General features: G+C 39.3%; 1 protein-coding gene across 1 annotated transcript in view; it reads right to left on the bottom strand.

The window, feature by feature from the left end:
* The window catches only part of dikar, a 293,245-nt gene that overhangs the window by 198,181 nt on the left and 77,680 nt on the right, over positions 1-17,384 (bottom strand). Inside the window, exon 5 of the mRNA XM_067145083.2 lies at positions 5,220-5,330. Within this exon, the coding sequence (XP_067001184.2) occupies positions 5,220-5,330 (111 nt within the window). The remainder of the gene's footprint in view (positions 1-5,219; positions 5,331-17,384) is intronic.

Here is a 17,384-nt window from a genome sequence, read left to right as displayed (position 1 = left end):
GGAAATACGAAGGTGAGAAGAAGAGTAGAACAATTTAAGACAGACATTTGTGGACACAGCAACTGAGGTATGTGGGGGGGAAAAATGCAAAGGGAAAGGAGACATGGTGGTGGACAGACAACATAAAAAAAGAAATAAAAGAAAAGAACAAGGTGAAGAAAGAAATGGATAAGGAAAAGCAAAAAACGAATAACAGGGATGAGAATAAGATAGAAAGATTACATGTGGAATACAAAAGATTGAAACTACAAGAGGAGTATCAAGGAAGAAAAGGAGAAATGTTGGGGAGAGTTTACCAACAAAACTGAGCAAGATAGCCGAGGAAATCAGAAACCATTATAAAGAGTAATAAAATCGAAAAGAATAAATAAATAAAAAATCAAAGCATTAGAGAAAGAAGATGGATCCATACTACGTGACAAAAAGAGTCTTCAGAAGGTGATGGCAAAGTATTTTGAAAAACGTTATAATGTGGATGACTGCTCAGAGGAAGAAGATAAGAAAATGGAAATAATATATAAAGAAAGAGAAGAGAACCCGATAACATGGTTGGAAGTTGAAAGGGCAGTGAAAGCAATGACCAAAGGTAAAGAAGGTGGAAAAGACGAATTCTATGCTGATATGATTAAGGCAGCAGGAAGCATTGGACTACATTCGCTATAAAGAGCCCTCAATGCCATATGGAAGGATGAAAGGATACCTGAAGATTGGCAACAAGGAAGCATTGTACCACTGTTAAAAAAAAAAAAAAGTGAAAATTATAGAGGTATAACCCTATTATCACAAGGGCTGAAATGATATGGCGTATGGCTTTTAGTGCCAGGATGTGTTTGAGGATTTCAGCTCGCCAGGTGCAGGTCTTTTGATTTGACTCCCGTAGGCGACCTCCGCGTTGTGATGAGGATGAAATTATGATGATGAAGACGACACATACACCCAGTCCCCGTGCCATGGGAATTAACCAATTATGGTTAAAATTACTGACCGTGCCGGGAATCGAACCCGGGACCCCTGTGACTAAAGGCCAGCATGCTAACCATTTAGCCATGGAGCCAGACATCACATGGGTAAATATAATGGAGAAAGTTATAGACAAAAGACTGAGGGATATAATAAAAACACAGTTAGAGGAAGAACAATATGGATTTAGACAAAATAGATCAACAATAGACTTGATATTTACAGTGCGAACGATAATGGAAAAACATCTGGAAAGGAAAAAGGAAATCATATGCGTATTTTTGGATTTGGAAAAAGCTTATGATACAGTTAAGAGAAAACATGTATGGAATGCCTACTGAAAAGGAATGTACCAAAATCACAGATAAAAATGTTGTATCATGAGAGTAAAAGCAGTGTTCAAGTTGGGAGCAGTGACTCTGAAACATTTTATACAAAAAAAAAAAGGTCTCAAGCAAGGAAGTGCACTGTCGCCATTATTGATGGATGAAATCATAAAACGTGTAAAACAGAGTATCAGTAGTGATGAAGTAAATGCTTTGTGATTTGCAGATGATGTGGTGATTTGGGGAAAGGGAGAAAAGGAAGTACAAAGGAGACTGGACATTTGGAATGAAAATCTGAAGGTGTTTGGAATGTTAATTAGTAAAAAGAAAACTGTAGTCATGCCCTGTGAAAAAGAAAAAAAAGAAAAGGCAAGTGAACATAGACTGAGAATGGTTAGAGAATGTAGAACAGTTTATATATCTGGGTTACATTATTAATGGAAGTAAGGAAATCAACCCTAAAATTGATAAAAGATAAAAGGTACAACATTTTATCATCAAGTCAGAGAGCTTTTATGGGATGAGAAAGGTTTTTTGCTAGTTGCTTTACGTCACACTGACACAGATAGGTCTTATGGCGATGATGGGACAGGAAAGGCCAAGGAATGGGAAGGAATCGGCCATGGCCTTAATTAAGGTACAGCCCCAGCATTTGCCGGGTGTGTAAATGGGAAACCACGGAAAACCATTTTCAGGGCTGCCGACAGTGGGGTTCGAACTCACTATCTCCCGGATGCGAGTTCACAGCTGCACGCTCCTAATCACACGGCCAACTCGCCCGATCGGTTAACAAAGTACCCAAGAGAACGAAATTAACATTTTATAAACAGTATTTCATACCAATTGTAACATATGGACTAGAAACGCTGGTAACTAATGAGAGACAAGATAGTAAAATCCTCGCAGTAGAAATGAAATTTTTAAGAACATCGGTTAAAAAAACAAGAAGAGATAGAATTCAAAATATTAAAGTCTGAGAAGAGTTAAATATAGAACCGTTGGTACAGAACATACAGAAAGCAAGACTGAGATGGTTCGGACATGTAAAAAGAATGGGAAAGGAACGAGTAGCAAGAAGGGAATTGGAAAGAGAAGTTAAGGGAAAAGACCAGTTGGAAGACTGAGAAGAAGGTGGATGGATCATATTTCAAAGGACATTAGAGAAGCTGGATTGGATGTGGCGGAAGTAATGGAGCAGGAAAAGTGGAAGGACAGAAAGGAGTGGAGGAGGCTTGTTAACCACACCCGGGCGACTGGAGTAGGACATTGATAACGATGATGCATATTCTTGTTGAATACTGCAGCAGAATTGAGGATGATTCTCCTGAAATCTGTAATAAAAGGGATTGTACAAAACAGTACATTTCTGGAAAGTTTAAGTCACAATAGTGCATAATATTGCTATATTGTTAAGTCCTACCCATCGTAGACTCTGCAAGTTGAGCGACAGTGACAGAGAAGACATGCTTAGAGAAGTGCATAATCTACTCTCTGATGGAAATCACTTTATGGACGACGGCTAACTAGAGAAGAACAGAGAAATACATGTCAAAAGAAGCAAACTTCAAGGCTGGGAGGGCTCTGATGTGAAGACGGAAGTTTTGATGAGTTGATGAAATATTTAGTATCTGATGATGTTCTTTGAAGAACGAAACATGCCATTCTATTTTAATTAAGTTGTTTGTTTTTCAGGTATAATTCTGCTACCACATGTTTTCTCTTACAGGTAGTTAATATATTTATATATATATTTTTTAAAGAAAACAGGCAGGCAATACTCAGAGAATGCTGTGCAATGGGAGCTATCCAGAGGTAGGCGAAAGCTGGGCAGACCCTGCAAAACATGGCTCCAAATGTTCAAAGACGACCTACAAATAGTCAACAAGTGGGACGATATTGAAAATGCCACTTCAAATAGGACTTGGTGAAAGCTTGCTTCCCTATGCTCTTTACATGAAAGGAACTAATGATGATGATGATGATTATAATTATGACGATGATGAAGCTTTCAGTGTCTTCTGTGAAGTCTATGCCCGGCTACGTCGCCTCGGTTATCAGGGTGCAAGATGGTGCTGCACAGTACAAATCATGCATCTCTAATTAATTGCTCATCAATTGAGTTAGAAAGAGACATGATTAGGCATTCAACACCAGTTCACAACTGAAAATCTAGTCAATTCAACCAATGGATCAATAAGGGGAGCGATGAAAGCTCCATTTATGGAGTAAGAAGGCAGAACTTCCATGTTTGGTTTCCATCCTATTCAGCCATGTCCAGGTTGCATGAAGGAGATCAAAACTTCCTAAAGCATTAGGATAAAACATTCTATACAACTCCGGACGCACTTGCGACCAGTGATGTTTCTACTCCTCTGCCAAGTTCAATCCTGTCTGTGCCAAGTTTTTGGGTGTTCTGATTAGTGGGTCATGGGACTTCAGGCTTCTGTTGCGGAGATTCTTGATGACCCTGTGAAATGGCAGGAAAGCATTAGACGAGATCTTGTGGTACTCTCAAAGAAATATGTTCGAAAGTGACAACACTTCAGCAATACCCGGGAATGGTTTGGACAAAGTTTAAACATTCTTACCAACTCTATGCACTTAAGATGCAGATGCCTATGTATTCTTTTCCTAAAGGATTTTTATTTTGTCTTCATGAGAAAGCGATTTCACAACTTTTTTCTTACTGAAACCTAAGCTACCTAAGCTATTACAACATATATATATGTACCACAGTACTGAACTTCTCAAGATTATGTTCCTAATCCATAAGCAGGTTATCACATGGCAAACATCCACTACCTTTCACTGTACAACTCAACACAGAATAAATTTCTATCTTCTGATTGATGTGCAAAATACAGGTACGAACAGACTTACTGGGTTATTCAGCATCCTCACTGCTAACCAGCATGCAAAGCAGAACTTTCCTGAAGCTAACAGGTAACCCTATGAAGTTCAGGAATTTAAGGCTTTCCTGTTATTGTTCAACTTTCCCTAACCTGCCTCCGAAGGTAACAGCTCTTACCTGAGTTGGAAATTACATTCCAAATACAAGGGATAACACAGAACGTTTTCAAGGCTGGGAAAAATGTGGTGGTACTAAGCAGTAATAGCAAAAAATTGTGACGCGATAACAGAGGTATGTTTATACAGATTTTATATGATGGGAATTGAGACCTTGAATTTTCAAGATGCTAAGCAAGAGAATATGTTGAAGTGGTATGCAGTAATGAGGTTTCACTATATTTAAATATATTGTACAAATGTCTGAAATTTGATCCGCACTTCAATTTAACCCTTCAATAAAAATCAAGAAAAGTATGTATCATACCATCCTACCTATCCACATCAAAGTGGTTTTGCCCATGAACAGTGAAACAATAGTGCACACAGGCATGTTCTACTGTTAGTTGTGTTTGCGTTCTGAAGTAAGAAACACCCATTTCCGAAACAGAGTGAAAATATTAAATTTTCTGAAGATTTGAATAGAATATTTTTAGAGACTTTCATAATGCCAACAAAACTATTTGGCGACTCTAGAAAATTAAAATCGTGTGCTCATCCCGAGGTGGCGCAACTCTTTTCAGGCACACCCCCCAATGGAAGTGAGCTGCATGTACCATTTCAACCACATACCAGCCCTCCTGGCATTCTGAAGTTTCTGGCAGTACCGAGAATCAAACCCGGGCACTCAGGGACGGCAGCTAACAACACCAACCGTTATGCTACAGAGGCAGACATTTGGTGACTCTATGATGCCACGGTCAAAAGTATTCCAGTAGCAAAACGTGTATAACTGAACAAGAAGATTAATGGTAGTTGTGCATCAGTGTAAGAAGTATTCTAGGTAAAAACTTTACGCCAGTATCCTTGGAACTCTGCATTCTACCTCATACTACAGTACATAAAAGTGCAATGAATCATACTCACAAATTTAGGGTAATCCTCCTTGTAAAGCCGGGTGCCATAGAAATACCAGTATGCTGAGTTATTTTCATCATATCCCAAGGGTTCTACCCGTAAGCTATCCGATTCCAGATTCTGAGAAAACAAGGAGGAAGCAAAAATTATCAAACAAAGAGCAGTTAAAAGAAACACTTGTATACTTTGCAATTCATAAATGAAAGCAACATTTATGCTCAAACAGGAAAGTTAAATAAGTGCAACATAATACACATCAAAATTGCAAATACAAATTTGTGATTGAAATTTTTCTGGCTCGCCAGAAGGTCAGTACTACAGTGGACTGGACCCTTGGTTGGATAATGAAATGTTTAGTTAAACCAACAATACTAAAATAAAGGAAATATCCAGAAAATTACAGTATTAAACTTCAATTTAGATTTTTAAACAGTACTTTGAAACATATTAAGCTTATAAACTGAATAAAAACAGTTTCCACTATTGTACACAACAAGCAATATCAAAGAAGATGTATCTTATTCGCCAGCAGGGCAGAATCAGAGGCAATGCGGGCGCTTGCAACCATGGGAAACCAGCAGAGACATTCACCGTGTTGGCCGGTTAAGAGTGCAACCACTGAAATCAATATTCTATCTTTGAGTTTCTCATGGTTAGGTTAGGGAACATAAGTAAGTTCTGACAGTGAAATACTCATCAAACATAGTTTGGTAGATTCAGGAGAGGATAAGTAGCATATGGTTGGTATTTTGAGATTTGAAGATTCTGTAATGACTGGGTGTACAATTAGCAAGAGTTTTGGTTATAGGGCAATTTATATGGCTGGAAAATTAACATTATAGTTCACAAATCGCGTTAGCTGAGATCTGACTCAGAAACTTCATATGAGGTAAGACTCAGTACGGTATTACAGGTGAAGGTTATGCTGAGTATCTCCAGGCAAGAGGTCTTGATAAGTGCTCCAGAAGCACAGCGCACAGAATAAGAAACTTGAGCACTGCATGAGTTGCCGTGGTTTGTTGCCCAGATGGTGCTTCGAAACACCTCGGATCAAGTGTGATGAACAGTGATATGCATACCTACTGATCATTAAGTAGGGAGCAGATATATAGAACTCACACTTATGGAATAATTCAACAAGCTGGACAATTTGGAGTATTTGTGAATTGTTTTGCTTTCAATGAGGCAGGTAAATCCCGTATTCTCTTTGTGTGGAGGAAGAATTGGCATTTCATGTAGAGGAATACAAGTTAGTGTATAAAACATAACAGATGACCTTCAGAGATTCATAACTGCAAAGATTTCACTGTAATTACATTTAACATCCAAATACTCAAGGAATATAACATATCCACCCTCCCCCTAAACTGTTAACACAAGATAGTTTTGCCACAATTACTACTTCCAGTCACAACAATACATCATATACACTATTCAATGCATAAGTAAGGTATGTATTGCACTTAGAACCATAATCTTTAATTAGCGTTACTGAAGCAGGTACATTATCAGGTCAAATATATGGACACATCTAAAGTGCCTTCTACAGTCACTCTTAAGGATTCCAGCATCTTTTGAAAAGTGATGCCTTGTAATCATCTCACTTACGTTTCATGTGGTTCTGATCCTTTATACAGCATCTATTCAGGAACTGAAGAATTTAATGAGTCAATCAGAGAGACGAGATCTCTCATGAAATTTTCAGTTGTAGCCATTTGTCTTTGGAATAGAGCACTTTAGATTCATAAGCATATCCATAACATATTATTAAACTGGCTAATGTCTGACATGAAACCAACAATTCTAACAACCGATTGTTCTAATTTTATGACAGCCTGGATGAGAATTTTTGTGATTTATGTCATCAGGAGTAGTGTTTTAGTTATAGGCTGACTCCCGTATCAAAATTAAGAGAACAAACATGAAAACTAGTGGCATAGTCCATATCAATTCAGGCAGAGGGGGGAGAGGGGGGGGTACCTGATAAATCGACTTCTTCTCAGTGTCCACCTCTTAGGTTGGCCAATGTGCGAGTTTGATACTATGGGATATAGGATCAGTCCTTGCTTCCTAGCTAGCTGTTTGAAACACTATCATGTCTATACTCCTATTACTCCCATAGGTAGCCAGGCCAGAAACCTCTTTGTGCACTGTGAAAGTGTGATCTCTCAACGAGTTTGCGATATGTGCTGTATCGAATGATAGCAGAAATTTCTCAACACCTCCCCATCAAGACAGGCATCCAGGACATGGGCAAGGGTTTCGTGCTCTCTGGGGCAATGCCGATAGAGAGTGCCGTCCTGGGATCTTCCCAGCACAAAACGAACGGCACACACATTTTTGCCGTCATCTTGATGGCCTCTTTCCATTGCTCACAGGATAAGTCTCTGTAATCACTTATCCATTTGTTCCCTGGTGTGTATTCCTGGAAGAGCCCAACACCCTTTTCTTCAAGCGGCAGCTTCATCCATGATGGAACTTCTCTGTCTCGTAGTATCTGCTGGACCTTCCTTACATTGGAATGTGGCTACTTTTGAACATAAGTTGATCCTTTGATGATGATGATGATGATGATGATGATGATTACTGTTTAAAGGGGCCTAACATCTAGGTCATCGACCCCTAATGGTACGAAATGGGACGAAATGTAATGACAAATTAAAAGTCAAAAATCCTCCACCGACCAGAATTCAAAACGTGAGGATGAAGAATGAATGGATGGGTATGAATTTAAGACAATCAGTGGATCCAACCTGCAGTGAGCCACATTCCCAGAAACTGACGTAAAACAATAGTATTACTGACCAAGGGACTGCTTCTAAAGCACAATACTGAATCAATGATGCTTGCAGTCTAAAGGGGTCCAAAATCCAATACATCGGCCCCTCATAATGGTACTTATCGCTAGGAAAGCAGAACCATAGTATTTGTCATGGTGCAGTACTAATCAAAAGTAGCGTAGACTTGCGGTATTCCACACATTATGGTACTACTCACAGGTAATGAAATTCGCAAGTTATAAAGACCTATGGTGTTTCACACATTGCGGCGCCATTCACAGGCAACGCAGACCTATGGTGTTCATCACATAAGTGTACTAACCACAGGGACTTGTACTATCCCGTGGTGTTCCTCATATAGTGGGTACTAACCACAGGCAAGCCAGAACCATGGTGTCGCTCATATAGTGGTACTAATTACAGGTACTGTAAAAGCCGACAGTCCAATCTAAGTGGGGAACTGACCGCACGGTGCTCCTGCGTGCTACTAATCACAAACCTATTTGGTACCTAACATAGTGGTACTACACACAAGTAAAAGCGACCCATGATGTTCCCCGTGTGGTGGTACTAATCACAAGTAGTTTCATGGTTCTAATACAATCATCCCTTGGTCACCCCTTTTAGTCACCTCTTACGACAGGCAGAGGATACCGTGGGTGTATTCTTTGTCTGCATCCCCAACCACAGGGGGGGGGGGTGTTTGGTCCGCGAGAGGTATTTTATTTCCCTCAAGTTCGCTGGCAAGCCGGTTAGGACCCCTCTATCCGCCACCTGGGACGCGCCACATGGAAGTATCACCTCTCTCCCTGCTACACCAGCATAGTAGGTTCGTGGACTTGATCATTTATTTCTATACCTAGATCTTGCAAATAAGTTAGATGTTCTTGCTCCAAATTCCTAGTTGCATTAACGTAGTGGTTATTTGCATGCATTAATTTATTACAAATGTTAATATGCTCCCGTTTGGCTTCCCTAGTAGAGCGAAACAAACAAGGCCTGTATACTTCCGTTCGGAGGGATCCAGAACGTCTTCTGGTAGTTGTATTATTTCTTTAATTCCACATTTTATCAGTCGAATTACATGTAGCAGTTGCTCTGGGGGACAATGCTTCAGACGATGATGTTCATTTTCCATGATCATTCTGGTGATGTGATGATTTTCTCGTAGAAGCACAGGATGCCTCTGTTCTGATGTTAGCTCCAAAAAACAAAGACTTCCTCCAATCTTAATCAATCCGTCACTATCCAGAAATGGACTGAGTGACTTTAGAGAACTCTTCTTAGGAAGATCTTGATTATTAATTAAGCAATGTAGTACTTGAGGGAATGCTCCTAACTATGTCCTTCTGACTATCTGTTTCTCTGCTTTACAAGTTTGTTGTATTTCTAGTGAACATTTTTGTCATTCTCATGGTAGTACTTGAGGGAATGCTTCTAATTGTGTCCATCTGACAACCAATTTCTTTGCTTTACAAGTTTCTTCTGTATCTAGTGAACCTTTTTGTCATTCCAGTGGTTTCAGTTTGCAATTATAAACGAATCTTTAACAATATGCTACTATACGGCATAACTTCAGCAATGATGAAAATTTATTCAGTAGAATGCTGGCTGAAGTTGCTGTCAACATAACGGCTGCCACCTTCAGCTCTGGTAGTTCTGTTTCAAATTCTTCTGAATGGCTCTGGTCACTGACATCGCATGCGAAGCCAAGAAGGCTCGTTCCCACAAAATGTTTTTGTCTTCGAGTTCTGCTGAAGTAATTCCTGCTGAAAGAAGATTAGTTGGATTTTCAGTCAAAGGATCATGCTTCCAGGTGGTTGCATCAGTGGCCTCTTGAATCTTTGCAATCCTGTTTGCCGCAAATGTCTTCAGCAGCCTTGGCTCAGTGTTGATCCATCCCAAAACTCCATAGTATGATTTGACCAATTTTTTCTTTGAAAGGTCTCACTGTTGTTTTGACGAGTTGTGCAAGAAGAAGGGCTGCCTTCAATTCGAGTCTTGGCAATGAAATGGTTCTTAAAGAAGCTACTTTAGTCTTCGCACAAAGTAAATTGGAAATGTAGAGACCACTTTGCGTTTGGCAAACAGCAGAAATGCAGGTCCCAAAAGCCTTCTCTGAAGCATCACTAAATCTAAACAAATCAGCGCCAGAGCGATTTTCAGGACTTATGTTTCTCATGATTCTGATGTTCTTCAGTCTTTCTAATGACAGACAGTACGAGTTCCAAATCTAAAGGTACTCTGAGAACAATGGCTAATCCCATTCGAACCATCTACCCTTAAGTGTTTCATCAATAACTTCCCTTTGATCAGTACTGGACCCACGAATCCTTGAGGATCAAAAATATGTGCGATTTTGGAGGCAACTTCTCTTTTGGATCTTGGTGATGCCAGCTCAACTCGAAACTAAAGGCAATCTTGTGCTGAGTCCCAAAAGAGTCCACGAGTCTTACTAACTTCACCTTTTTCTAAAATCAGTGATGTCCCCTTGTCGCTTTTACTCTCCAAACCCTGCAAGATCTATTTGCTGCTGGACCTCCATTTCCTCAAATGCATTCCACTGCTCTTGAGAATATCTTGTATTTCCTGCCGTAGCCTGATCACGTCTTCTAGAATGTCTCCTCCACTTAAGCAGTCATCCATATAAAAATCATCGCGAATAGCCTTTGCTGCTGCGGAAATTAATTTTCATGAAGAGTAACTGATTCATTTAGATGTCTCACGGAATGGTAAGGTGCTTTTCCTGTTCCATATGTTACTGTATACAACTGATAAATTCTCACAGAGGCTGAAGATTCCTCTTTCCACAAAATCTGCTGTAAGGTTTGATCTTCAGGCTGGATGAGGATTTGCTGAAATATCTTTTCCACATCTGATATCATGACGTACTTATGGCTGTAAAATCGAAGTACAATGTGAAAAGGATCTCACTGTAAATTAGGTCCTGTCATGAGCTTGTCATTGAGTGATGTCCCAAGTGAAGATTTTGCCGAGCCATCAAACAGCACTCTGACCTCTGTAGTGTCACTAGCTGGATGTACCACTGGTTGATGGGGTATGAAGTATGAATTTGGTACATCTTGATTTTAGTTTGTTTCAATCAAGTTCATATGCCCTAGTTTTTGATATTCATCCATGAAATCTGGATAAGCAGTCTTGAGTTCATGGTGTCTGCTTAATCTCTTGACTAATGATTCTAGTCTGTTTAATGCGTGTATTCTTGATTCTCCGAGGATGATATCCGGCTTGATAGGAAGCTTTACAAGGAATCTACTGTTGTATCTCTTGAAACTGCGTCCATGAACTGTCTTTCACATACTACTTCTTCTGATGTGTAATGCTGAATTTCTGGAACTGCCTCATGTTTCCAGAATTTTTCCCTCTGATTTTATAAATGTTGATTGCTGATTTTCATGCATGCAGTTGTTGATCGCTGTTATTCTCAGGAACTTCACTGCCTATAATCCAGCCTAATAGCCTAATAGAGCTGGTTGTCCTTCAGCTTCATTCTTGGGGGTTCCTATGACTATTTACCAATAAAGTCCAGCACCAATCATTATGTTATATATCCAGGCTTGTTGAATGTGGGGTCTGCCAAGCGAATATCCTTTGGAATAATAATCTTGTTCTTCTTGATCTCCAACAGTGGCAATCGTCCTGTTATAGTTGGCAAAATCGAAAATTCTGCTTCCACATCAAAACCATCATTCATTGAAACAAACTGTACTCTTGTAATCCTTTTTGTTTCCACTTTGGAACAATTTACTCCAATGATTTGTGTGTTTCTCTTGGTACTCGGTGAACCAAGCTTCTTATACAGATCTTTTATTACATTCGGATGAAATCCCGGATCCAATAAGACTCGCCATGTCGCTCTTCTTCCATGAGAACCTTTCATGTCAATTAAAGCCATTAACAAAAGTATTTGCGATGTTATTTCTTTCGCCAAGCTCACATTGAGAGAAACAGGTGAATGCTGAGATTCAACATAAAGGTTTATGGGCACTTGGTTCTCTTTAACATTTTGTTTCTGTCTGTCATCTTCCTCAGCATGTAAAAGTGTGTTGTGTGGAAGTGCACATTCCTAGTATTTTGATCCTCTACAATTTTTTGCAATGTGTCCTAGGCTTCAAACAGTTATGACACCGTCCTTTTTCTCAAAGCAGTTTCCTTCTGTCTTAAACCGATTGCTTAATTAATTCTGACTTCACTTTTAAAAATGGGATGACTTCCACCACACAGATTACATCTTGCCCGAGTCATCACAACAACCTTCTTGCTAGGTTGTTTGTCCTTCGGATTTGCCTTCGTGTTCAATGCCTTGGTTTTGTTGTGATTTGACAGCATATACGGCTGGGAACGTTCGGTTGAAAACTTCCAGAAATTGTCCAACATTGGGGCATCTTCTCTGGAGTGTTGCCTTTCACCCTTTCCTGCCAGTCTCTTTGCTCAATGAAATCCAACTGCTTCCTCGCTAGATGAATAACCGATGTATCCCAAGATTGTACAGGTTACTTCATTGCTTTTAATGAAGCCATGAGAGTTTATATATGAAATTATAATTGCCTGAGTGATTCAGATTTGTTCTCCTTAAAAACTGTAGGAGACTTGAAAAGTGCATCTAGATATGTCCCGATTATCATCATTTGATTATCATACGTATCTGCAAGCAAGTTCCAGGCACTTGTGTAGGTTTCTACTGAAATGTTAAAACCTTGAATGATTTTGCGTGCCTCGTGCTGCAGAAGATCAATCAGATACTGATATTTTTTAATATTTGTTAGTTTAGTATCAATATGAATGGTTGACTCAAAACTGTTTTTAAAAAGCAACCATTTTGTGAATTTGCCGTTGAATTCTGGTAATTTAATTTCTGTATTCTTCTGTTATGATTTTGTGGAACTTCTTGTTGATGAATGGCGTTGTTTACGACAGTGTTCATCTGAGCTAGCAAATTACTTTGAACATCCTTTGCTTCATCTATTATTGTTTGTAATTGTGTAACTGCACTGAAATAAATAGATCCAAATAGATCAAGCTCTCCTTCACATTCCTCTTGAAACTGCAGCAATTTCATCAGTGATCTCTGTTTCCTCTATTTTAATTTGTATTTTTTCAAAAGAATTCCACAGCTCTTCACATTCTTTAATTGTAACCTTTGCCTCTGATTTTGACGTGTCAGCTGTAACTGACTTCATTATTCTTGTTAACGCTCCTTTTACTCGACCAAGAGGTTGCTTCAATTTCATTAGTTGTGACATATTGAAATTGAGGTTAGTGGTGGTGGTGATTATAGTTTTAAGAGGAAGTATAACTAGGCATCCGTCCTCTATATAACACTAAAAAAATGGAAGGGGTGCGACACTTCGAAAAATGAAGGTATCGGCCAAAGGAAGACGAGGGCCACGAAGGGCGTGAAAATTAAAGACTCCCTAGGCCTCCATACGTAATACCGTTGGGGTCGGAAAAGAATAAAGACTGGTGTAAAGATAGTTTCATCCACAAGCTGACTGCTTTCTTACAGAATACCGTTGATCAGATTTGCCAGCTCACTGCATTAGCTTTGCTGCAACTTGATTCAATTTCACTTAGTACACTGCCATCCTGGGATAATGTATATCCTAAATACTTGAAATGAATCACTTACTCCAGTTCTGTATTCCTAACATGCCCCTGAATCCCCTTAGCTTTCTTCCATTCTGACATCACGTAAGTCCTGGAAATGCTAATTTTGATATCATACATACTCACTGCATCTATTTTCAAGTTCAAAGATATTACACTGCAAGCTTTTTTGCACAGTCTGCCATTAAGACTAAGTTGTCAGTATAGGCAAAAGCTGCCTACATTTCCACCCAACTGAATCCCTTCCTGGCATTTTATACCTTTCAGTAAATGATCCATGTAAACTCTGAAGAACATAGGTGAAAGATAACAGTGTTGTCTAATCTCTGTAAGTATCCTGAACCAAGAACTAATTCAAACATTCCCACTCCAGCCCTGAATCCCCTAATCCTTCAATACGGTTAACATCTATTTCCTCAGCACTCTGTCATATGCATTCTTTGGATCTAAAACCAAGCTAAACCAAACCCCACGACGCAACAGCCTCAATGGGCCATGGCCTACCCAGCGACTGCTGCTTACGCCGAAGGACTATAGATTATGAGGTGTCGTGTGGTCAGCATGACAAATTCACTCGGCTGTTATTCTTGGCTCCCTGGACTGGACTCAGATCTACAAAACATAAATGTAATGGTCTATTCCTCTTGTACCATTTTCCCATTACTTGGCACATACTGAAAATCTGGTCCTAACAGCCGTTCTGTGGTCTGAAACCACACTGATTTTCATGTACAGTGGAATCTCGTTAGTACGTTCCTCAGCAACACATTTTCCCATTAATCACGTCGAATTATGAAACTCCCGGTCCCAAAGCACTAAATTTTATGTAAAATATTGCTTAAGCAAGTTTTTGCGCTCTCGCTTACTATGTTCAAATTTTTATTTCTTCATCCAATATTTTGGCCAGTCCTTGTGCATTTGTCAGACGAGTTCAACATGCAGTCACTGCATGTTCACTTTACAACATTAAAAAAAAAATTTTTTTTTTACAAGTTGCTTTACTCACAATTAAGTATTTATTTTCCACCTAGTCGATACAATGATTGCTTAAGGCAATTTTTAATGGTCAAAAGTGGTACATGTTTTGTATATTATCAACATCTTCAGCCACATAACACTGTTTAGATGAAAAATGTATAAAATTGACAAAGTAATGCTTTAGAGGAACATTAATTTTAAGGACACTTCCTCTAAAGCATTACTTTGTCAATTTTATACATTTTTCATCTAAACAGTGTTATGTGGCTGAAGATGTTGATAATATACGAAACATGTACCACTTTTGACCATTAAAAATTGCCTTAAGCAATCATTGTATCGACTAGGTGGAAAATAAATACTTAATTGTGAATCTATTGAAGTGCGATACGGACCATGAAGCTGATTTTATGTAAGTTGCTTTACGTCGCACTGACACAGTCTTATGGCAACGATGTGATAGGAAAGGGTTAGGAGTTGGAAGGAAGCAGCTCTGGCCTTGATTAAGGTACAGCCCCAGCATGTGTGTAGTGTGTAAATGGGATACCATGGAAAACCACCTTCAGGGCTGCTAACAGTGGGGCTCAAACACACTATCTCCCGGATGAAAGCTCACAGCTGCGTGTCCCTAACCGCACATGCGCGCATGTTTAATGATGGGATGTGTGTTCGGGCGAGAGAGAAAGCTTAATTACCCTTACAGACAGCAGGCGCCATGCATTTTATGTTGTAAATTTTGGAACATGCCCTAGAGCATTGACAGACTCGTTTCATGACATCACACATGTTCGGTTTTCTCCGCTAGCATTCGGAAACGAGTCAAGAGAACGGCCGATGTCTACCTTCACATTGCTTTGTTTTGTACAGTATTAGAGCGATCGGCATTCAATTGCTGTTTAAAGCATCGGCTTGTCAAATTCTGTTGTGGTAATCTTCACTTGTATAGACATCAGTATTGCTCATAAGGTACTATGAGTTTGATTTCTGTTCCACTCCAACTGTATTAATCTTCCCGTAACCACCAACAACTTCATTCGAGCAATGTCGGTTCAGATCGTGTCATTCTGGCCAAGGTTAAGTGATTGTCAAAGCTTGGCACAGGGTGTTCCCTGTAGTGTCATATATTCATTCAGTGATGATAGCTTGCCATATAGTGATATAGTGTTCTTGGCTATTTTCATCTGGGCTTTATTCACGTGTTTGCAATAGAGAGGAAGAAACTGATGCAAATAACAGACACTGAAAAACTACTAATCCTTCCAGAAGTGGATCGCAATCCAAATATGAAGTGTGTGAATGTAGTGCGGAAGTTAAACATTCCTCCATCAACTTGAAATACAATTGTCAGCAAATGTAAACTAACTGAAACTGCTTTTGAAGAAGGGAAAAGCGCTCAAAGAAAACGAGATCGCCAGGGCCAGTTTCCAGAATTAGAAGAAACTATTCTAAAGTGGTTTGTGCAAGTGTGAGTTTCAAACGTGCCGGTAGACAGTACTGTGGTTTGAGCTCAGGCAACACTTATTGCAAAGAAGATGGGACTTAAGATGATTTTAAAGTATCTAATGGCTGGATTGACATATAGTGATATATGGCTCAACACGAAGAAGAATCAACAAGAATCAAGAATCAACATGACCTAGTTTGTAGATGCGTACACAGCGAAGCTGCTGCCCTGGATAATGACACTACAATGTGCGAAACTATTGAAAAATGGAAAACTACAATGCTTTCTGAAATTTTGAAAGAGTATATTCCTGATGATATTTTTAATACAGACGAAACAGGGCTGTTTTCTCATCTGCTTCCAGATAAAACCATGGATTTTAAGGGTGCCAAGTGTCATAGTGGCAAACTTAACGAGGAAAGGCTTACAGTTCTCCTGAACTGTAATGAAAGTGAAAATGAGAAGTTGGTACCACCGACAGAGATGCCAACAATTACGATTCAATCGTAATAATTACGAATTACCCATCACAATTACCCCTTTACGAATCACACACCACAAATTACGATTTTTTTGTTGATTTTTAAATCTAAGTGTATGAAGTGTGCAAAGGGATACACAAGGAATGCCATTACAACTTGAATTCTCAGAATATTATTTTCAGATTTCTCAGTAATAATTTATACCCCTTTCCTATCCCTCATTTATGAATATTTCGAGTTTTCACGTGCCGAATGCAGTGTGTGCTTCCAGTACCGGAAAAATAGGCACCCATGAAGTGGTATATCTTGTGGAGTTGTTGTCTTTGTTCGTCACATGACCACACCTCCATGCATGTATGCGAGTTCTTTTGTCTATGTCTTAGCGGCAAAGTGGTAACAAGCTCCGTTTCATTGCGGATACTGTGTGCTGATGGTTGAAGAAGTATTTATTGCGATTTTGGTTGCCAAATTTACATATATTGCTCTTCTAGGATACATGCTAATCGTGTTACAAAATGCGAAAGGTTTGAAATAATGAAGTAATTTCTTGTGCACGAAAATATGTGTGGTGACGTTACCGTGATCAGTGAGGCTAAGTATTAAACCAAAAATAGTTCAAAAATTTAGGGAGGAATACTCGCAAGAATGGCCCTGTTTACTGTGTTCCTCAAAATCTCATTCACACGTGTTTTGTAGTGTGTGTAGCCGCGATTTTTCAGTTGCGCATTGTGAGGAAGAACAAGACTGAGTTCCATGCTAATATGAACACCAAACTGTTAAGTGCTCTGTTAGTGCAAAGGATGCACATGATATCAAAAGGAAAAGCATGTCACCAGTGTACGTTTACCAAACAGCAACTACA

The sequence above is a fragment of the Anabrus simplex genome, chromosome 4, assembly GCF_040414725.1.
Source record: "Anabrus simplex isolate iqAnaSimp1 chromosome 4, ASM4041472v1, whole genome shotgun sequence".
NCBI classification, from domain to species: domain Eukaryota; kingdom Metazoa; phylum Arthropoda; class Insecta; order Orthoptera; family Tettigoniidae; genus Anabrus; species Anabrus simplex.
This window is presented reverse-complemented; position numbering and strand designations above follow the sequence as displayed.